This window comes from Pleurodeles waltl, chromosome 3_1 (assembly GCF_031143425.1).
Source record: "Pleurodeles waltl isolate 20211129_DDA chromosome 3_1, aPleWal1.hap1.20221129, whole genome shotgun sequence".
NCBI lineage: Eukaryota > Metazoa > Chordata > Amphibia > Caudata > Salamandridae > Pleurodeles > Pleurodeles waltl.
Window position 1 is genome coordinate 647,443,588 of NC_090440.1, and position 23,902 is coordinate 647,467,489.

General features: G+C 46.8%; 1 protein-coding gene across 1 annotated transcript in view; it reads right to left on the reverse strand.

Moving 5' to 3' along the window:
- The window catches only part of LOC138283526 (mucin-5B-like), a 466,047-nt gene that overhangs the window by 155,443 nt on the left and 286,702 nt on the right, over positions 1-23,902 (reverse strand). The window contains exons 16-18 of the mRNA XM_069221466.1: positions 22,544-22,670; positions 10,636-10,891; positions 9,191-9,240 (exon numbers count right to left, since the gene is read on the reverse strand). Of these exons, the coding sequence (XP_069077567.1) occupies positions 9,191-9,240; positions 10,636-10,891; positions 22,544-22,670 (433 nt within the window). The remainder of the gene's footprint in view (positions 1-9,190; positions 9,241-10,635; positions 10,892-22,543; positions 22,671-23,902) is intronic.

Sequence of the window (23,902 nt, forward strand, 5' to 3'; positions counted from 1 at the left end):
GTAGTGAACTTAAATTTTAGCTTCTGTAAGTTTTATGCATACATGGGTAAAGTTGAGAAGCTCTTATAAATATCACAAATTGTGTTTCAAATATCACATTTAGATGTATCTTGCTTCCACTTTGGTAGTTTACCAAATGAAAAAATATATTCATTTGGATAATTTAGATTGAGGGCTTCATGCTTTTGTGAGTAAACTTCAGGGGAGCAAATATCAGGCTTCAGTCCACGAGAGGTTAAAGAGTGATGGAGGCACCAGAAAGTGAGCAGGAATACACGTGTGAAAGCAAGCAGAAATTAACCAGTGCCACCAGCCACTGCTACAGCATGCACATCAGAACCATTTGGTATGTACTCTCCAGGATCTTACTCACCCATGACCTTTTACAGAAAAAATATAGTATTCAAAGCATTTACATAAATTCTTTCCTTGTTCATAGGTTTTAAAGGCCCCTTCATTATTTCAACATTTAACATTGATATTGGTTTATAGAAATGACAAATTGCTGCTGAGATCATCAAAATGATGACTGCAGTTAACAGTATTTTCAAGAAACTTAAAAAAAGGTTTAATGCTTTATTTTTTGTGTGCTCTCAGTGAAACATTGTTTTTTTCATATAACTTTCTTTATCGAGTTTGCAAAAAACAATACAAACATGGAGGAAGAGAGTCAGGGATACGGACTTGGCTAATTCCTACATACTCTATACGTTATTCAAATAAGAACAAGTCTTCGCATAGGACACAGCAACATAGCCAGATTTGAGCGCAGCAAGGATATCAAGGTGTGATTGGAGTGTGAGGTGGGAAATAAGGAAGGGCTGAGAAGGCAGAAAGGTGCGGTGGAATGGAAAGATGAGATGGGAGGAGAGGAGGCACTCAGATCAACAATAAAACAGTTGATACCATGTCTGAATAAAGACAGAATTTCCATGCAGCTCCACTGTAAGCGTTGCGGTCATCGTCTAATCTACTATCAAGACCCTGGTGATAATCTCGGTGAGTAGTCAGTGTGCGCATTTAGGTAGTGCACCAGGGGAGACCAAGGGCCTGATTTATACTTTTTTAGCACGGCATTTGTATCATTTTTTAATGCAAAAGTGGCGCAAACTTACAAAATTCAATTATATTTTGTACGTTTGTGCAGCTTTTGCGTATAAAAATGATGCAAATACAGCACTAAAATAGTATAAATCAGGCCTCAAATATCTTGAGGGAGTGAACCAGCAGGCATCAAGTCCCAGTATGTTTGGAACTGTTGTAACTTGCTGTGACCCAAAGCTAATCAGTTCTACAGGCTACTCTGGGACGTCCCCAACACATTGTAATCATCACTTCGCTAACAGCAAAGTCTCCGTACCCCATCAGAGTAATCCTTCACATATCCAAGTAAGGCAATCAGTGGGGTACAAGCAACTACAGCACTCATAATGATATCTATAGCAGCAAATGCTTCCTGCCAAAAGCATGGCAGGACCAGGACCAAGCTAAGTGAAGAAAATCTGTCTCGAAGGAGGAACAAAGCCGACAGCGCACATCCTCCCTCAGGCCCAGATGCTGAAGGCGCGCAAGGGTACAATACAATCAGTGCAGAAACTTGAAGTGGATCAGACGCAATCTATAATTGGGGGATAGTGTGTGCGAATGTGTGCGCAACAATACTTCCTGCGCTCTGCTGGTACTGAAACACCCAAGTCGAATTCTCATGATTCCTGCGAGGGGTAGGACCTCCACCGGGCAGTAATCTGCATTGTGAGATATAATTTTGTGGCCAGGCGGAGCAGAGGAGGATCGCAATACCTCTATTGCCTGTAGCATGTCAGGGCCACTGAGAAGGAACTATGCTTCGAGTATATAGTGGTGCGCATCTCATAATAGGTAAGTCTGTTTAAGAAGGTATTAAAGGGCACCTGCAAGGCCTGCTCAAGTTCAATAAACTGACTATCTGGGTAGAGGTAAACCATATTAGTCAGTTGTAGTGTACGCAGTCAGGCTCACATGCCCACCTATTCCATGAAGGGTAACGCTTGGTACCTCTGGGCAGGCACAAAGGGGGAAAAGAGATGGTCTACATGTGCTCTGCGATGGAGTTCATTACACCCCCACACCGTAAAAGGGACCGAATCCAGTCATGCACATGGGCAATGCGGGGGCAGGTACAGCTCCATGGAAAATGGGCAGAGATGGACGTGATCGTGCTCTGAGGCTGTGTGTGATTGGTGATGTGTGGGATAAACCCAAAAGTGTACAAAAGGTGCTTGAGCACAATTGTAGTACAAGTCCATGTCCATGCCCACAAGGCTGTCCTACTTAAAGGAAAGGGTGAGCAATTCCCATGAGACCCTAGGCTGCCTTCACACTCATGCAAGAGTGATCAAGTATGTGTGCAGGTTTGTCCTGAATCTACGTGGCAGGGGTAGTGGTAGATGTATAAACAAATAAATGAATTATTATTATTATTGTCAGTGAAAATGTTAGTGAGCACCAGCGTTCCAATTTATCTTCAAGCCAGGAAATTGCCCAACTATAATTAGCTCTCCACATCTCATCTTTGCTAAGCTAGCTTCCCAGATATTCCACAGGTTTGGATGCTCAGCTAAGAAGGAATGCAGAGGCATATTAGGTAGCGCCTCTGTCAAGGGGAACATTAGAGACTTCACCAGGTAATTATGATTCCCATCAGGCCACCAAAATGAATAAACTCCCTAATAAGGACATCAAGATATTTTTGTGGGTTTTTCACATAAAGCATAATGTTGTCCACGTACATGGATACCAAATATCACCCATGGCATCAATGCCACGCCCCTATGGGCATGATGTTCTAGTAATCAGGCAGTCAAAGGCACCATTGCTATGGCAAAAGGCAATGTTGATAGGGGCTAACCCTGACGAGTGCTCCTTGTCACTGGAAAAGGTGCTGAAATGGTAATGGTGATACGCAGGCAGGCTGTAGGCTTCTGGTATGGGAGCCCTATAAGACGGATAAACTTGCCACTCAGTTGAGGTGGACCAGCAATGCAAAAAGGTAGGGACACTCCAGGGAGTCAAAGGCCTTTGTGGCCTCTAAAAATACAGCTGCGGTCTTGCAGTCTGGCTTGGAACAAACCAGGATTGGTTTGGGCAAGTGATTAGTGGCAGGAGAAGGATCTGGATGCTATTAATTTAGCCAAGATTCTATTGTTAATATTGAAACATTGAAAGTGAGTGATAAGAGTTACACTTACGCTGACCTTTGCCAGGTTTAGGAATTGTAACAATCCTGCACAAGGATGCACATAGATGGTGGAAAGCCTCCAGCTTTGATAGATTCAGCGTACATCTTGAGGAGGAGAGGTGCTAAAGGTTCAGCATAATATTCAGAAAAATATGTCTGTGAGGCCCTCAAGGCCTGGTGCTTTATCTCCACGTAACCCCCCAGATCATTTGGACAATATTCTCCATCGTGAATGAGGCATCTAGAAAATGCCTGTGATCATCCTCTAGCCACAGTAGCTGGAATGTTTTGAAGTATTCTTTGTAGGTGTTCAAGGCAGAAGTGTGGGTGGAGGAGTAAAGTGAGGTGAAAAATGTGGGCATCGTGGGCTGGACCGCCTCAGTGCCCACCTGGTGGTTTTCCTGACAATCTTCTAATTCTACCACTTAATCGCTGCCCCAAGGCTTGCGCAAAAGATTTGCTAATGTTTTCCATGCCCTGTCGCCCTCACTATAACGCCGGGCTTGGGCCTAGTAACCCAGATTACACCCCTCTCACTGTGCAGCCTCCTCAAACTGATCCAGCTTGGAACTAATCTCAGCAAGAAGGGATTTATCTCCTGTAGCATAATAAAGTTGTTCAAGGTCTTTCAGCGTCATCTGTAATGAGGCAAGCTCATGCCTTAATGTTTGTGGGATTCCAGACTGTTTAGCATTACCTACCACCCTGATAACTACCTTGAACGTCACCCAAAGAATGGAATGAGACTGGGCGGAGTCCCTATTTCTATCAAAATTGTCTACTATTGCTTCCCTGACTTCCTTTTTAAAGACTCTGTCTTAAAGAGTGCCCCCGGGAAGGTGGCAGGTGAATGCCAGTTGCACTTCCCCCCCACCACCCGGATATGTAATTCAAGTGTTACTGGTGTATGATCTGACAGCATGCGTGGGCAGTGCTCATCAGGATGTGTCCAGGAATCAACATCTTTAGTGGCGCTCCACATGTCTATGCAAGACCAGGTTTTATATGTGGTGGCAATGCATGTGCTAATCTGTATTTGGAGCACCAAAGATCTACTAAGCGATTATCAACTATGAGTGAGCATACTAGTGCAGCTGCATGGGGATGTGGCAGTTGCGTTGTGCTATTACAGCCCACTGTGGGATCCAGTACAATATTAAAGTCACCTCCCCACAGGAGGGCTCTCAGACCCAGCATCCCAGCCAGACGCCAGACCTCAGCAAAGAAATTAGGGTTGTACGAAATGGTACTATACACTGATGAAAATCTGAAAGGGTTACCATAGAGCATGCCTGTCAAAAGTATGTGGCACCCCGAACTGTCATAAAGGACTGTCCTGGTACGCTAGGAAAGGGCTTTGCGGACAATAATCGCTACCCCTCAGGCATAACATGAGTGATGCTCAATGAAATATTCTCCAAAGAAGCCTGTTTGTGCTTCCAGTTTTACGGAGTGTTTTCACGAATGTGGCTGTGACATTATGGTCTGTGAATAAATTACTCTTGCCCCAGTGACGTATCCGCACCTTGGACCAGTATATCAGAGAGTAGGTAGCATCCATTTCTAGCAGAGAATGTTTTACCAGTGTTAGACTTGGCATCCTTGGAGTGGTCTCCCCTAACTTGTTGCCTCTGCTTCTAAACCTGTGTTGAGTCATTTTGTTGTGTTTTTGACTATATTACTGTGTGTGTTTGCATAAATACTTTACACCTAGTCTCTGAAGTTAAGCCTGCCTGCTCGTGCCAAACTACCAAGGGGGTGAGTGGGGGTTAAATGAGGGTGATTCTTCTTTACCCTGACTAGAGTGAGGGTCCTTGCTTGGACAAGGGGTAACCTGACTGCCAACCATAGACCCCATTTCTAACAACTGGCATGAAGGCTGAACCATTGGGGTTCGTAAGAGTGTTGTTTTGAGAAATGAGATGTTTCTGCTCCGGGTCAGGCATAGGATGGTGGTAGAATCTCTAAATTTCAACTATAGCACTGACATAGTGAGCTAGGGCACCCACTTAAGCTCGTGGGCCCAAGGATTGATGTGCCTTCTCAACAACCAGCAGTGCAGACATGGCACCCCTCGACAGAGTCCTCAGCATGTCTTCCACATTATTCCCAATTCATCCCATGAAGGTAGATTCGGGGACCCAAAGAATGCACAGATTTTTCCTCCTTGACAGGGCCTCAAAATCTTCATTTTTATTGTGTTTAACTTCCACGACCTTCTCCATCTGAAACACCTTTTTGCCTGCTGTGTGTTGTTCATCATCTAGGTCCAAGGTGTGCCTTTCCAACTTTTAATTCCTATTGTTTGTTGTGGCCACCTACCTTTACTTTGAGGCAATCCATGTGGTCAAACAGTTGATCATTTTTAGAGTCGATGGATGTAAAACATCGAATGAATGGAGGGCGAGTGCCCGGGGTAATCTTCCACCTCCTTTTTCGTGGAGCCTTCCTGTGCCCCCTGACTTTTTATGAGTGTCAAATGTGAGTTCAGGCTGTTTGTGGCAAGCTTTCCCCATCCCGAATCAAAGACCGAGCAGGCTGGGCACTACTATTATGAAACCAGGAATGGAGATTGTTTGGGTTGGTCCCAACTTCTCCTGAGTGGCACAGCAATGCTCCCCCTTAGCGTTACACAAAACCATCAACCAAGTGGGGGTGGGGACTCGAACCCCAGGGCGCTTCCTCACACAAGGCCCGCCACACCTCGAGGGTCCTCTACAGGGAGCACGAGCATGTCAGTCATCAAGGCTGTTGTTTGCAGAGTAGAACGTCTGCACCAGACAGCGTTTTCTTAAGGCAGCCACCAGTCTCCCATGCACCCACAGCCACAAACAGTACACCCTCCAAACTCAGTACACAATGAAAAAGATTTGCTCCTTCAGGTATGCATTGATCAACATCAATGGAACAACACACACACACCATTGACACTGCACCCACACACGACACAACCACAGCAACCAACTCAACACACTCATCTACACAAACACACTCACACACAAGCACAACTACAGACATTGTGCCAAGAACCGCTACATAACACTACTCACTCGAATGTTGCACGCAGCAACACAGAGCAACATACACAACAACAACAATGCCATATACAAGTGGCACACATACTGACAATTCATTTAGTATTTGTATAGCGCAGCACTTTCACCCCAAGGGTATCTGAGCGCTGTGAGTCTGATTTCTACATTAAAAAAACAGGTCTTGAGTTTCTTTCTGAAATCTGCCATTGAGGGTGCTGTGCAAAGATGGAGGGGTAGGTTGTTCCAGGTCTTTGCAGTGATGTAGGAGAAGGAGCGACCCCAGCTGCGGGTGCGACAGATGTGGGCGGGGTGTGTACAGGCTAGTGAGGCAGAGCACAGGTATCTTGCAGATAGGTGGAAGTTCTGTCTATGATTGATGTAGGCCCATCCTTGATCATGCAGAGCTGTAGGTGTGTGCGAGAATCTGACACAACCACATCACCGACTACAGCTCCCTCCTCGCAACCAGAACTGCATACACACATACACATACTGACTCACACTCCTAACTTGAAGCACAACATGACAGGTTCAAGTGCCCTGGAAATGTGCACACATGGACACAGTTGACAGGTGTGAATGTACCATAAAGTGGTACCACCATTCATTTGGCATTGAATACTGGCACCATAATGACAGTTGTGTATGCATGCGATATGTGTACCAGTGTGCCCCCATCCATGTCTGGCACACTCATGTCCCCAACATATGCATGTCACAGTTACCTAAATTTTTAAAAAATCCTGTGACATGTATATATCTGCAGTGGTCCAGAGCTCATGTGCAGTGACCCCCTCCAACTCACAAAGCCAATGTGGGTGACCTACATTTGTGTCCAGCGACAGGTGGGTCATGTTTTCTCTGTGGTCCAGTGGCAGCAACGACAGAGGGTGTTGTCAAGTTGAAAACAGGAGTGGAAGTATGTAAAAGGTGGGTTTTCACCCATCCACCCCAGTCCCCCAACTCAGAAGTGAAGATCAGCCTGCCACTATTTCCTTGGCTGTAAGGCAGATACAAATCTGCTTGGCCATAAGTGTAGAGAGAGTCCTGCTGTCAGCAACTATTTCCTAAGGTGCCGTTGACGCGGGTGGTGTTTCTTAGCAGAGTTGGTGGGACTCGGGTGGTCTTTTACCTATGGACCTACAGATGGGTTTTTGGTCGGAAAACCAACTGAGGGAACATAACCACTGAGATCTAAATCAGGCCCTTAGTCTGGGACAGTGGGGGTGATTCTGACCCCGGCGGTCTTAGACCGCCGGGGCCAGGGTCGGCGGGAGCACCGCCGACAGGCCGGCGGTGCCCCGCAGGGCATTCTGACCGCGGCGCTTTGGCCGCGGTCAGTGCAGGAAAACCGGCGGTCTCCCGACGGTTTTCCGCTGTCCCTAAGAATCCTCCAAGGCGGCGCAGCTCGATGCGCCGCCGAGAGGATTCTGACCCCCCCTACCGCCATCCTGTTCATGGCGGGAAAGCCGCCATGAACAGGATAGCGGTAGGGGGGGTCGCGGGGCCCCTGGGGGCCCCTGCCGTGCCCATGCCAATGGCATGGGCACGGCAGGGGCCCCCGTAAGAGGGCCCCGCAAAGTATTTCAGTGTCTGCCTTGCCACTGCACCCGTCGCACCTTCCCACTCCGCCGGCTCGATTACGAGCCGGCATCCTCGTGGGAAGGGAGTTTTTCCCTGGGCTGGCGGGCGGTCTTTTGGAGACCGCCCGCCAGCCCAGGGAAAAACTCATAATACCCTCCGCGGTCTTCTGACCGCGGAGCGGTATAATGGGGGCGGAATTCTAGCACACTTTCACATTAGAATTGTTACGTGGGTACTCAGTGTCAAGTGAACACAGAGTGCTCGAATTTACCTGCTAAAAGGTGAAAGAACAGTGATCACTATAAAATTTAAATGCAGCGGAAAGAGCCACAGAATATGTGCATATTAAACGATATTTCTAAGTGTCAAAGTCAAAAAAGGAAGAAAGGGAACTCTGCATTTCTGCATTTATATTACAATCACTGAAAGTATTTTTCAGCTGGGGAATTGTTGATGACCATTTAATCCATATCTTAATCAAAGGTCATCACTGGGTCAAAGCAGGAATAAACTGAGCACAATTATGTTGGCGCTTACTGCACAAGTAGGTATCGAACAAGGAAGAAAGGAATCAATGGACAAGGATGCCGTGGGTCAGGCTTCTGAGGATGGAAATGGAATCCAACTGTAAGAGGTGACAGAGTATAGGGGCCTCAGGAACTCAAAGTCCAGAAAAAATTATAATAAAGGGTCCAAACAATATGAAGGACATATCCCGCCACAGCCACTGTAATTGAGGGTCCAAAGGTTCAGTAATCCACAAGAAAACAATATCATAACATCAAATGCTACATTGTCAGATAAGTTCAAGCTCAAAAGTAGCTCAAGAAATGCTCCAACAAGGAGAATGAAGCCACAATTGGCAGAGCCTCCTCAACCAGAAAACGCTGAAACTGGTGTTTGAAGCTGTCAGTCCTCCTTTAACTGCAGGTGGCAACCCTGACCTTAATTTTAAATGGACAAAAGGATCCCCCTGTAGAATGGTGTAGTCAGTGACAGCACCTGCCCAAAGAGGATTGCCAGGGACCAAGGGACAGATGTAGCAAAGAGTTTTACCCATTTTGTGTCTATGGCAAAATGTGTTCGTACATATGGCCCCAAGTCCCCATGCAAAGGAGGGACCAATTTCTGGCGCAATCGATATTACAGAAGGGACTGTGGAAGCCTTCTGATGCCCATTCTGTGATACTAAAGTGAAATACACTGTGGAGAAATGTAGTGGCCCCTGACTAAACTAATGCATAACCTTGATTTGTCAAGCAGCATAAAAACATTTTTTTAAAGTGCTGTACTACTTCCATAAACAAATGATCAATTCAACTTTAAGGCTCTACATTGAAAGGAAATTAATTACCTTTTAAAGTTTCGTCTACTTTGCAGTGAATCTTCCCCTCTGTACAGGTGCTAGAAAAAAAAGATAAGAAGGATTAGCAATATGGTCTTGGTCTTTCCTGTATCTGGTTTATGTGGCCGCATGTGGCAAAAGGTGTGTTAAATACACAAAGGATTTCTGCACTGCTAATCATAATAACAGAATATTGATATGTCTGGAGTGCCACGTTATTCTGGTAAAATAGCTCATGAAATCTGTAACACCATGGTTCACGGCTCTCACTCTTCCTCACCCAAGAGCTCCGACGCTGTGGTATGGCGATACTTTGAACTTTGTAAAAACACAAACTGAAATGAAATATAAATGACATATTGTCTGTTCCACTGCCATTAATCCCTTTTCTAAAGCTGATGGGAAAGATATTGGCCTTGAGTAAGAGACTGCGTTTGAAACGGGCAAAGACAACCATTTTAGACTAGGTACATTAAGATGGTTAGTGCACTCTGACTTTTTCACCATTACAGATTTCCATACCACATGTTATTGCATTTTAAGTGATTTAAAATGAAAGCGTCCTTATCATTCACAATCCATGGGAGTTCTGTAGGGCGAAGGCCCTGCCCCACGACCACAACCATTGTGAGAGACGCAGATCTGCAAGATGTGACCTGCTTCATGTCCTGTCCAACCATTTTGCCCCACTGGATACAAGCCTGAGACAGGCTGTGGTCCTGTTACAGCAGATTCCGTACCTTTCCCCCTCCCCCACGGCCCTTCTGCATGACTTCTCCGATCTTCCTGACAGGACATCCCACAAGCGCAGCAGTCTAGTCACCAGTCTGGTCACAGCCAAACTCTGCCTACTCTGCACTGGTAACAGCCCACCCTTCCCACAACTTCTTACTGGCTGTTTAAGCTGTATGGTGTTGCGGGATATGCTGGCCATTCATGACAAGTGTTGAGACGTACCTAACTGATTCATCCCCACCTATTGGAGAGACATAGATGCATCCCATCGACAGATACGAAACATGGAGCTATTGTCCGAACAATTCCCACACTGACTCACACATTCCAATGTTCACAGACCCATTATGCCCCATTTTCTCCTCCCCTCTGCTACCCCAAAACCGCTTATACCCTCCTTTTATTCAAAGTGCTTATTCTGGGAGAGCCTAACCTTCCCTTGTTCGTGGGACTTGGCAAACACAGACCACTTGATGGTAGGTACTTAGTATTCTGTATTACTTACATTTGAGCTAGGGTAAATGCGGTTTATAATTAGCTATCAGGAAAATACGTGTCCTGTGTGCCACATACTTGTATTTTTCCCAGGGTCCACTCTTCGTTGTCTTATGACTCTTTTACTGGAACGGTGTCGTTTAAATTTCAATAAACAAAAGTTGCAAAAATAAGAGTGTCCCTATCGCTCGCCCTTACCCCAGACATATTACGAATTATCTTACCAAGAAGCACCATTTTCAAAAGTAGTAGTCTCTGGTTGCATGATAATGTCCTTGTAATAACAAGGACACTTGACTGGTGGCACACATATCCCATGTTCGTTCAGGTAGGTTCCTGTCTTACAGATGCAGCCATCCACTGGCATAAATGTAATGTTGCATTCATCTTCAGGCTCATTCAGGGAACGGCAGCTTGGTTGGCAAGTGGTGATACGGTCACTGTAGATCATGGATTCAGGGCAAACTGGTGTCATGTCACCTAGAAGTTGAAGCAAAAGATGATTAATATAGGGCTCAAATCCAAACTTTATCTCTTAAAGCCACAATGCATCTACTTCTACTAAGGACATTGGAAACTATTTGAAAACCATATTCAAATAGTGTTCGAATACATATAACTAAATAAAATATGACCAATGGGAGACTCAAGTAAACATATTATCTTACTCTCTTCTTTTAATAACATGAATTCAAATGCGAATACAAAATTTGAAATCCGGGTTACATTTTCGGGTTTGGAAGCCAGAAATGTCAACATTATTTTAACTTTCCTACTCAATATACAGGTCTTAAAAGGCCCGTTGTTATACGCCTGCGCCTTCTGGTCAGTCTGACCTACGGCAAGGGTCCTTCTATTGCTTACCTAGCCCACTAAACATGGACAGTGAACGCTTTTAAATTTTGCAGCAGCAGGCCCTAATTCTCCCTTGGCTCTGGCAAGCTGCATTTCTAGGTTTGCCAGAGCCTGAGGAGCCAGGGGCTGAAGAGAAGTACCTTCTCCCTCTTTAGCGAGAGTTCAGTGACACTATGAGCTTCTGAAGGGGGGAGGCTCGTTGTGTGCCCTCCTCCACAGACTATCTTTCTCGTTCCCCTGTGCACTTCAGATATACAGGAGAAGCACTGGAGTGGAAGCCCAAGTGGTAAGCCTAGTGTTCTCAAATAGACAGGTTTAGCATGTGGGGCCACGCCTTTGTTCTGATTCAAAAGGAGTGTACCTGTTACATTTGGGAATGACTAAACAAAGAAAACGCTCCTGATTCATAGTAGGACAACTCAGTCATCTGGAAAATAGGAATTGAGGGAAGTGGGCTGGAAGATCTGACCTTGCTGAAACACCTCTTATTGAATGCTATGATATAATACCACAGAAAAGGTAGATGTAGTCTACATGACAGAAACTATCTGACTAGCAGGACAGTTAAGAACCTTTTTACCATTTATGGACAAGGTAGACTCACAATATATGCTTCTGAGTAAGGAGCCTCCCGTGTTAGAAGTAGAGATGTTCCCGCTTCTCTTAAGTCCTTGCTGTATTGAAGATGCATTATCAGGACTAGGTCTGCAATTAAATAACTTTCAAGGACTATTAGGGACTGCAATCTGATTCTCTGCTCTGGCTACTGTGTGATTTGGAAAACAAATACAAGGAGTCCTATGTCTTGAGTACAGACGTACTGTCATATAGTTAGTCCATTTTGAATATGGCAAGCCCCTCAAAGACAGTAGGGTATGCTCTCATCTGTAACACTAAGGCAGTTACATGGACATCTGGGTCTACCTCTTATGTATCACCTGTAGTCCACAGCCAGGACTATATCCATGTAGGGTGAGTTTTTGTAAACCTCGTTTTTTGAAGCTTCTTATAGATAACATTGTTATGAATAACAAAGTATTAGGTCATACAATTACTGCAAGAACAACTTTGTAAGAGTTCCTACAACCGTAAGAGAAATTGAACTTTTGGATACCCTTCTGGGAAAGATTTTACTCACTTTCTTAACGTGTTTATAGGCATTTTTTCATTTTGTATATGATAAGAAATCAAAAAATCATGTTGCAGGGGTTCTGTGCCAAAAGCAATAATAATGATATAGCATACACATCATTTAGGGACTGCACATTTAGATATCTTATTGTCCTCGGGGTGGGGGCGGGGGGGCACTCACAGCTCTACCCCTACCACTCTGTTCCTGGACCATTTGTCTTTGGGCAATCTCCTCTTATTAGTCCTAAGTGCAACCGTCTAGTATAGTAAACCCTGCACATATTTGCCAGCACAGCATCTGTGAAGTGAAAGTGAAAGTTCAGGCCCCCAGGCCTGACTCACAATCGAAATATCACAATGTTTCATGGGGGCTCAATGTCAACGTCTTCTGGAATATCAGCCAAAAACATGGAACAGTAATAAACTCTCAACATAACGCATCATCTCTCTCAGGGAATCAATAACCATGTCACCCATCGTTGGTATCAGGAAGGAACAAGCGGGGCCCTGTGGGCTCCCAGGTGGGAAGACCTATATGGTTAAATTTAGCATGGGAAATGGGTCAGGCTGAGCTGCCCACATTGCATGGGGGAGAGGGAAGGAATGTGGGACCCGAACAGAACGTGCAGTGGGGATAGCCCTAGTGTGGTACGGGGTGCTGGAGCTGTGGCCTTTATCCTCCAGCTCTATCTTCTTCATCATGTCTGTTCTCCTTACTCCATGGTCCCCCTGGAGTTCCCAGAAAATTCAGCTCCCAAGTCAACCATTCCCCCTTTCTGTCTCTATGGGTTCTAACTCTGGGCACTGCCGGGCTGCAAGCACCTCCATTGAAAGTCTTACAAGCAGGCTCTGCCTCACCCCTCCAGCATCTCCTCATAGTAGGGCTCTCTCCTAAGCCCCACCCCACACTGTTACATCTTTCATCCAGGCATTCAGCAATGGGCCTAATGCTGACTTCCATGCCATCGCTGTGCTTCTCCTTGCTAATACTAAGATCAGGTCCATGAGCCTGGATTCAACCTTCCATTTATGTAGTCTGGGAAGCAATCCCTGTAAGTAAACCTTCAAACTACAGGATAAACATCTGGTCAAAGTGTTGTTGAGTTTCTCCAACACGGCTTGCAAGAATGGTTGAAGACAGGGGCAAACCCATGTCATTTGAAAGAAATTCAGCGTCAGGCTAATTGCATCTGGGGCAGTTGTGGGGATCGGCACCATAAATCACCTGCAGTCTGTGGGGTGTCAAATACGTCATTTGCAGCTAATTGAGCTGGGTATATTTAAGAAGCATGTTCTTAGAGACCTTCTTAGGATAGACCAAGACGTGATTCCACTCCTCTGCTGTGATTTCCCTCCCCATTGCTGCTTCCTATCAACATTTTAGCGTTACTAAGGGTTTAAAGACCATGGTACTGAGTGCGCTACAAAACCATCTCACTATAGGTGTTGCGTATTAACTTGTTAAGTCGGAGCAAAGCTGCTGTTGCCCCAATTGGACCGTCTGCTAGGTAAAGTAGGAGATCATCTGTGTACAATGAGATTATATGTTCCTGATGTTTCGCTACTATACCTGTGTCAGCTCCCTCTTGAAGGAAGAGCTTGGCCAGTGACTCCATGGCTTGGGAAAAAGAAGAGAGGACAACCCTGCGTAGTGCTTTGAAAGACATTCTATTGGGAGGAGTCGGTAAATCCGTTTCTGACTCAAGCCATATGGCGTGACTCAACCTTTCCATTGCTTTCCCATGCCCATTCTTGGCATAACCCAGGAAAGGAAGTTCCACCTGAGTGAATCAAAGGCATTTTTCACATCTACAGAAATTATTGCCACTCCTGGCCTACAGCGCGCCTCCGGGTGATAAAGGACTTGCTAGAGCCTCCACAAATTGAGGAATGTACTGCAAGAGGGGATAAAACCATTGTGGTCCTCATGCATCATTTTAAATATAGGCAGGAATAGTAAATAGGCTAATATCATGCTAATGATGGTAAAGCCCTTGTTTAACATGAACAGTGGACAAAATGCCAAGGTGGGGGCCCCATGTGCTTGTGTCTTAGGGAGAGGAACAACAACCGCACCCCGTATGGATGCTGGCAGTGACCCAATTTTCAGGGAGTCTGCATATTATAACTCTAATTTCGGGGGCAGTAGTGCTGTAAATCTGGATTGGAACTTGGCAGGCAAGCTATCCAGGCTAGGGGTTTTGTTGTCATGTCCTTTATAGCATATCTAATTTCTTGTAGCATTATCTGGTCCCCCAAGCCTACATGAGTCTCAAAATGGAATTCTCTCAGTGACTGCCATTGTAAAAAGAGGCCAGTACATAATGCTAACAGGCGCTCATATAATATCCCATAGTATTCCCAAAAACTGTCATTGAGAATAAAGTATCCACTCAACTGGTGACTTAATCTGTGTGATAAGGGCTCCATGAGACTCAAGTATGATGAGCCAGGCCAGTAGTCAGCCCGGTCGGCCCCCTCATCAGGTGCTCTGGCTACATAATTTGTGTAGTCATCACAGCGCAGGTGTTAGAAATGGGGTCTTTGGTTGGCAGTCAGGTTACCCCCTGTCAAAGCAAGGACCCTCACTCTAGTCAGGGTAAGTCACACACAATCCAAATTATCCTGTGCCCACCGACTGGTAGCTTGGCACTGAGCAGTCAGGCTTAACTTAGAAGTCAGTTTGTAAATTATTTGTGCAATAAATCATGCAATAACACAGTAGAACACCACAAACATACACCACACAGTTTTTAGAAAAATATATAATATTTATCTGATAAAATGCAGGTCAAAACAATTGAAATGCAATAAGTATATTTAGGAATATCACTGTAAAAATGCTATAAAGTGTCTTTAGTCTCTTAAAAGCAATAAATGCCTCTTTCAGACACCATTACCTAGTTTGCGTTCAAAATCTCCGCAAAGAACCGCAGAGGAGGAAATGTGTGGAAAACAGGGAGGTGTGTGTAGATTTCTCAGTGGCACACAGCAATGCGTTGTTTAATTTTCACGCAGGGAAGGCTTTTGATTTCCGGCGCTCGGTCTTGGATCCTCTTCGGGTTACAGGGTTTTGGGGAGCCCCGGGGATGATGCATGTATTTCCGGCACTGACAGGACAAAGTCACAGGGGATGCATCGATCCAGTGGGCGTAGCGTGGAAATTTCTACCGCATGGCAGGCGCTGCCTTGATTCCTCTCTGGAAGTCGAGCTGTGTCGTTCTGGCCTGGCTGTGCATTGATCCAGTGGGCCGTGCGTCGAATTTCTGGTCACTACGCTGGCGCTACGTCGATCATCTCATTGCGAAGTCGGGCTGCGTCATTCCGGTTTAGCGTACGGTGAAATTTTCACCGCAATGCAGGCTGTGCATCGTTTCTGGCAGGCTGTGCATCCATTTTCACCGCACAAGGAGTCCTTCTTGCAGAGGTGAAGTCTTTTTGGCCCTAAAGCTTCATGGAGCAGGAGACAAGCTCTATCCAAGCCCTTAAAGAACACTTCTCAGCACAGCCAGAGAGCAGCAAGGCAGCAGGGCGACAGCAAGGCAGCAGACCTTCACAGAAAGCAGTCAGGTGTGTCCCTTGGGCAGTTCTTCTTGGCAGGATGCAGGTTCTGGTTCAGGTTCTCTTCTTCAGGAAGTGTCTGTAAGGTAGAGTGTCTACCTCAGAAGTGTCTGAGTTGGTAGGGTCAGAGACCCTGCTTAACTACCCAAATGTGCCTTTGAAGGGGGGGAGACTTCAAAATTGCCCTTTGGAGATATCTTTTTGAGGCTTGAGGAAGGAAAAGGTCCGGAGACAGTGGCTGCTGTTGTCTGAATGACCATTCCAGCTCAGCAGTTTGAGATCAGACTGTTGAGCATTGGGGTATCAATCGTCTGACGAGTCTGACGAGACAGTCTGGAATATATGAGAACCTTTCCTCATATGCAGTAGGATTGCTACCATAACCTGTGGAAAATGATGCCAGAATCAAAATCGCAGCCTTTAGGAAACCGAAACCTAAATGACAAGTGTCAAGGTAGATGCTAGTTACCATGCACCTACAAGATATAAGATTAAAATTACAGAAGGCAAGGAAAGGGAAGAGAAGTAAAGGGATGGGAATGGAACAGAAGAAAAGGGCCAGGGAGGTGGGGAGAGGTGAGATGAGGGAAGCTAGAAAGCGCAGGAGAGGGCAGGCTAAGAAAAGGGGCCATGAGGGGAGGAAAGGTGAGCAGAGGGGGGCGTGGCCAAGGTCTCGGAGATGGCGCACGCCTAAATTCCGAGCTCCGGAGGGGCCGGTGAATAATTGAGCGAAAAAGCGCCTCTGCCGGGCCGACCGAAGTCCGGACTGAGGGGTAGACTCACAGGAGGGGGCTAGGCGAGAGAGTGCCCCTCTGGTGACGGCGAAGTGAGCCCGGTGCCGAAATCGGCCTCCTGGACGGCTCGGGGGACGAGAGGCCTGGGCGCACGACTGCATCCACGGCCTCGCGCTGGGCTGTGGCCGGGCCCGCTGGAGAGGGAAGGAGGCGACGGGACGTGAAGGTGCGGGGCCCTGGGCGTGGCCTTATCAGACGGTGAGAGAGCAGGGGGCGGCCGTGCCCGCGGGAGAAGTCGTGCCCAGTCTGGGCGTTGCAGGACGGAGTGGCTGAACGCGGGCGGCCCCGGGAGCAGACGGGCGCCGACCCGGGCGAGAGACTGCGGCCCCTACAGCGGCCCTTGAGGGTGTCGGGTGGCGGAGCTGACCGGCCGGCGTGCCCAGAAGCGGGCGGCTCCAGCGGAAGACGGCGGCACCATCCCGCGGTAGTAGCGGGCAATGCGAGGCGCGAGGGGGGATAGTATGGAGTCCCCTCCTCATAGCGGCACAGGTGCTGGAGGGGCCTGAGAGCCCATGAGCTCCCGCACCGGAACGGGTGCGGCGGGGCAGCGCCCCGGGAGGCGAGCGGCCCCGGGTGGACTCGGAGACCTGCTTGAGGCGGTGATTGAGACCCGGGTAGGGCTGCTGGCCGGGGCTGTGATCAAGCGTCTGGTCATTGGACCCCAGGGGACAACGGAGGAGTTCTCCTCCATCGCGACGGTGCAGCCGAAGAGCGCCCAGCGGCGAAGAGTTATCGGGAGGCTGTAAGAGGGGACCAGTGCAGCGAAAGGCCGGAGTGATAAGGGAACACATGGAGAGGTCACTGGAACGGAGACGGAACCCGGGGCCCTGACATTCCCTATGGCGGCGTAACGTGCAGTAAAATCGGTCCCTTGTGGACTGCTGTGGACATTGACGAGCCTGCGTGGGACTGGTAGGCTGTTTGGGGCAAAAGTTGAAAAAGAACGATCTGGACCCGCACCAACGTGGGGCCCCTGGGGGGCTGATCTGATACCTGGGACGGGGGGACCCATTTGTCTGGACTGCAATAGGGGAGCAAAGGCGCAGAGCACCCAACGGAGAGACTCAGAAACAGTGGACCCTGAAGGGTACGGGGACCCGGCTGAGGAAAAGCCTGGGGCAAGGCAGCGGCTCATGGAGGGGAGGGAGTGACGTCTTGGAGAAGATAGACAAACACCGCCGAGGCTGCTGTCAGGGGTCCCTGGGGCGGGGCCTGCGGCCGCGCTGATGCCCTTCAAGGCTCGCCCCAAGGCCAGAAATATGGAGTCCAAGGCTCAGGCCGAGTGCGAAGAGTCGGGCGCGCAGGACCACACACAGGTCAAGGTCCAGGACACGCTAGATAAAATTCTTGGAGCGATAGAGGACACCAAAACAACGCTGCAGCGAGAGATCAGCCAGGTTGCGGTTGAGGTGAGCTTGCTGAGAGCGGAACACCACAAATTGGTAGATAGAGTCAAAGAAACAGAAACTGCCCTGGCGGACATAGCACCGAAGCAGGAAAACCTGACAGCTAAAGTGTCCTCCCTGGTTGACAGAGTGACGTGCCTCGAAAGGAGAGTTGAAGACGCAGAGGGGAGGAACAGAAGGAATAACGTACGTGTGGTGGGTCTCCCGGAGGGGACCGAGGGTACGAACATGGTTGAATTTTTGGAGAAGTGGTTCGGTGAGACGGTGGCTCCGGGGCGCCTGACCCCCTTCTACACGTTGGAGCGGGCGCATCGGGTACCGGCGAGGCCGCTGGCCCCGGGCAGGCCCCCCCGTGCCGTGATAGCTAAACTGTTACATTATAGTGACAGGGACACCCTCCTGCAGAGGGCCAGGGAATCGGGCCCTTTTAAACTCGGAAACGGGGAGGTGACATTATTCCCGGATTACACTCTGGAGGTACAAAACAAGCGAGCTTCGTTTCTGGCAGTCAAGAGAGCCCTAAGGGAGGAGGGAATCCAATATTCGCTACTCTACCCAGCCAGATTGAGAGTGATTCTGGAAGGGAAGACATCGTTCCTTCAGTCACCTGAGGAAGCCTGGGAATGGCTAGAGTCACACAGCTCCCGGGCAGGAGGGTCCACAGGAAGGGTCGCGCTTGGGAACGGGGCGCGCCGAGCGCTGAAGGGAAGGAAGCCCAGAAACCGCAGACGTATGGTACCTACCCAAACACAGAAAGAGAAAGGAAGGAAGGAGGCATTGGAGGCAGCGGCACGCATGAGCGGAGAGGCGTCACCCCAGGAAGAATCCGGGAACGAGTCTGACGACACAATGGTTTCATCTGCAGGTGAAGCGGATCATTCAACCCGAGCCCCGAAAGTAACCCCGCAAACAGCTGACGAACTTGGCTAGCCTGGACGCACGGAAGGCCCTGGAGACAGGGCGCGTATTGGGATCGACCGGCCCCTCCGGGCAAGGCCACCCCCCCAGACCAGTACTCTGCCGTTTGACAATAATGGCGGGTACTGCTAATCAGAGACTGAACAAGTTGCACTGTTGCACAATTTGCTGGGCGACCTACAAGTTCGGAGGCGCCCTGGGGACTGGGAGTTGGGTCATACAGTTAAAAGTTAATAAGGCAATGTGGGAATTGGAATTGGAATGTGACAAAGTTATAGATAAAGGGAGAGGAGGCTCCGAGGCTTGGGAGGGCCGGGACAGAGCCACAAAACCGAAAATGGGCAATGGCAGATTACAATCTCATGACCTGGAATGTTAGAGGGATGGGCACTCCGGCTAAAAGGCACAAGATACTCTCCTATCTTAAGAGAAGGGGTGTACAGGTGGCTCTATTGCAGGAAACTCACCTGGCGCCTGGAGAGGGAGAGAAGTTGAGACGTAGGTGGAGGGGGCAGGTATTCGCAACGGAATACTCTGCCTACGCTAGAGGTGTATTGGTATGGATCAGGGCGGGGGTCCCCTTCACGACGATCTCTTCCAATATTGACAAGGAGGGTAGATTTGTGATACTGGAGGGGAGGCTGCATGGTGTACCGATAGTCTTGAGTTGCATCTATGCCCCTAACCAAGACCAGGTAGCCTTCATGTCAGGGTTATCGAGTCACCTTACACGCCAATGCACCGGAGAGCTATTAGTAGGTGGGGATTTTAATGCGGTGCTAGACACTGAACTGGACAGGTCTACCCCTCCTATACAGGGGGCTGCGGCAATAAAAACAGCCAAAAGGGTAGGGGAGTGGTTGGACGGGTGGGGGCTATCGGATGTCTGGCGAGTGCATCACCCAACTGACAGAGATTATTCTTATTACTCGGGTCTTCACCAGGTACATACAAGAATCGATAGAGTAGTATGCACTGCAGGCCTGTTAATTAACATGACACGCTCGGAATACTTGGCCCGCACCTTGTCTGACCACAATCCCTTGTTAATAACGATGAGGGTGCCGGAGGACAGACCCCCCATACCGTCTTGGAGGATGTCCCCCTCAACACTTGAGGACCAGTCGTACAGAGAAGCCTTACGCTGTCATTTGACAGAATACATCGAGACAAACAACGGGTCCACCCCCACTAGGGCCCTGGAATGGGAGGCACTTAAGGTGCTGACGAGGGGCTTTTGCTTGGGGCAGTCGTCGGGGGTTAGACGTACACTTGAAAGGGAGCTAAATGCTCTGGAGAAAGACATACACGAAGGGGAGTTGGGACAGGGGAGAACTGCGCAGGAGAAGGAGGATTACAGTCGTGCTCGTTTAAAACAGGAAAAGATACTGGTGACAATTACACAAAACACAAAAAATAATTTAAAAATTACATTACCAAATACCTAAAGAAGGCTTGGGTACTTTCTAGTACAAAATAGCAAAAAAAGAAATCTACAGAGGGTATTCAAATTTCACATTTATGGGGTTTAAGCTCATAGACCAAATACAAAATGGAGGCTTCGGGTCTGGACTGACCATAGGGGTCAATATAAAAAAACAAGTAGGCCGGGCAGGCAGAGCGATTATCAGGCCAATCAACCTTGTCAGCATTTTTGAGGGGCAGCACACACACACTTCCCAAATACACATAAACGATTTGCTCCAGGAGGGAAATAATGCTCCTTGCTTATATGCCAAAACATAAATATTTGGGATATGTTATGTGTTTCTTATTTTAAGGTATTGTAAAATTAATGTTTTTTCACGCATAAGAGTTGGAAATGTACCCTAAAATATATAATTTTGCTCCATGATTTAAAACATGTTCTTAAGGTTGGAAACCCCGCTCCCCAAATAATTTCTTGGAGATGGTCAGACGTGTTTACCTGGTGCAACATGGGACTGGCATTAGACAGTACCCTGACCTTCCTTCGGCTGCCAATATAGCTCTATTCTTCGCCGTGATGCTGTCGGACTGCTTTTCTCTAAATATCTATGCGCCTGAAAAGGAATCTATTTTATCACCTGGCAAGATTTGGTCATTCTAACTGGATGTTCATTATACTGGCTTTTTAAGAACCTCAGTAGGAAGGAAATGTTGCATCTTGGTTGCGTTCTTGCAATGCAAACCTTTTCGTCATAAGGTCTGTAAATACACATGTGCACTGTAACGTTGTAGGAATAACAGTTGTAGCAGACTGTGTAAACTCAGGAAAGCAGAAGAGCTTGTAGTTTAAGGAAAATGGTATGCACTCTTAGCACATTCCGGCACAGATTATTAATTTATTCATTAAATACGAGGAAAATGTTGCAAAGCTGATACAATTTTCGGCAGAACTTTCACATATATCTATATCTAGACCCTGCAATTCGGGTAATAACTATCCAAAGCCATGTGTCTGTGAGTAATTCTGCAAGCTTTCCCAGCAGCAAAAAAATCTGAAATCATTAAGGATAAATACTGGGACGTGTGCAGTTTTACCAGGATCGATGTCAATTTTACTTCTGAGTCTCTCCGTAATAATGCAGACGTTTTCTTAATAATGGATAGAAAAAGTCTATGATAACCTGTTTACCTGACGTTTCTGTGCTTTGCATATTTACCTGTAACAACCTACAACCTCATCTACATAGCATTTTCGCAGTCATAAACGGGGCAAGTCACCAACACAGAGTTTTTTCCACTGATAAAGAGATTTTCACAATTTACTAGACCCCTTTTGTGATTTTTAGAAACTGTTCAGAATCACACCAGAGTGTTGTATTCTTTTCAGTTAGACGGGGGAGTGAAAGGGATATCGCCTCTTATTGTAATTAGCAATGAGCTGTATCTGTGGTTTGTAATGCAACTGCACTCATTAACCATTGCAAAGTTATGGGAACCTCAAAGGAGGTGTAAATTTATTTGCAAAGGGAGAGATCTTCCTATTACACAGTTTCTTCTTCGAGAACCGAGCTGAGCAGCCTTGGGTGAAGTGGGCAATGGCACAGGGCACCACTGTATGCTTCCCTGATATCCTTTCAAAGAAAATCATTTTTTCAAGCAGTACCTATGCCTTTAACTAACATGGGTTGCTTTATAAAGTGCAGGCATATGGATGGTTGGCTGCGGCCATCTGTAGGCCACCATCCCTGTGTTTGTAGCCACTCACAGAGTGGTGGAAGCAGTGACCCGCCTAATTAATATTCTTTAGTTAAGCCTATCTGTCACACCTTATGCAAATAGAAATATTGTGATGTGACCTAGTAGCGCTTAAATCACACAAAATTCCAGGCAGGTCGCAAAAGGTTGGTGTGCCATTTGCACCCACTATTTGTGACTATGTTCAAGGGGCCCATAATCGGGGCAAAGTAAGAAACCAATATTTTTAATCAGGGGCTCTTAATAGTACCTGTGGAAACCCCTCGTTCTGTTCCTTTACTTACTGCAGATGTCGTTCCTCCAATCTTCCAAATTGACCTCTTTGATGGCACACTTCCGGGCGTAGGCTTTCAATGTCGCACACAAGCAAACTTCGGAGTTCTTGCAAGAGCAGGTGTCATGCAAACAGAGCTGATACAAGACAAGATAGAGAGAAAATATTTAGCATGATTGCTAGATTCTCCATCAAGAAACAGAAAACAGACATATTAGGCACAGAAAGAAAGTGGATGCAGAGACACACCAAAAATAGTCTGTGCATAGGCATGCATATTTATCTTTGCACATTAAAGCCAGACCTATTGTTTTGTCAATGTGCACCGGTATAGCGCCTGAGGTCTATATATTACATTATTTGTGTAATGCATTAGGTGCATTAGGGTCAGGTGTGTAAAATATTGAAGAAGTGTCATCAATCAAATTGAAAAGGTTTATATGTCCGATTATGGCGTTTATTACGAATATCAGGTCTTGGGTAGACTCTTTATTGTGGGCAAAGAAGAAGCAATGTTACAGAAGACTTGTCCAGTCCTGCCTGAATATTTGGGGATATATATATATATATATATAGGTGTGAGAGAGCGTAGTATAAATATCATATATTATAGACATGAAACGCTTACATTTGCCAAAAGCAATATTAATAAATAATATGCATTAATATACATGAGGATTTACTCATTTATGAACACTAATGTTGAATAATAATAATAATAATAACAATAATAAGATATATGCATTATTACGATCAAAACTGTATTCATTAAAATTGTATGTCTTAAGTTAGCATGAGTTGCGAACTAGCTGTGTAACTCTCATTTAAAACCTATTTTTCCTGCTTTTTCTGTGTGCGGACTCGCAAAGGACTATGACCCAGCTATTGTTCTCTTCTGTATTAATTCGAAACATGAACAAATCTTCCCATCCGCATTCTAGCAGCTTTTAGTATAAAAGATATGTGCTTCGAAACAGTAATGGACACTCTCAAGGACGAGGAGACGAGGGGAAAAGAACTCCTGATCCGAGACGTGTGCCAAGATGGTGAAGTAACCCCGGACGTACCACCTACGAAAATGCTGATTATGAAGACCAATTGGAAGACGAGCAAATATCGAAGAATGACAAATGCATTACTTAATGAATAATTTGATTGGTTACCAATGATGGGGTGTAGTTATTAACCAATAGAATTTTGGGGGAATGGATTACGAAAAGGGGATAAAAACTCATGACACAAGGGACGACAGTCAGTTAGGAAGGGATGACATCGATTGCATCCAGAAACTCTGTCACTCTATTTGGTGATTTGAGACTTAGACCAAAGTATCACAGCCCATAGACCACCCTATTACACCTTCCTCCAT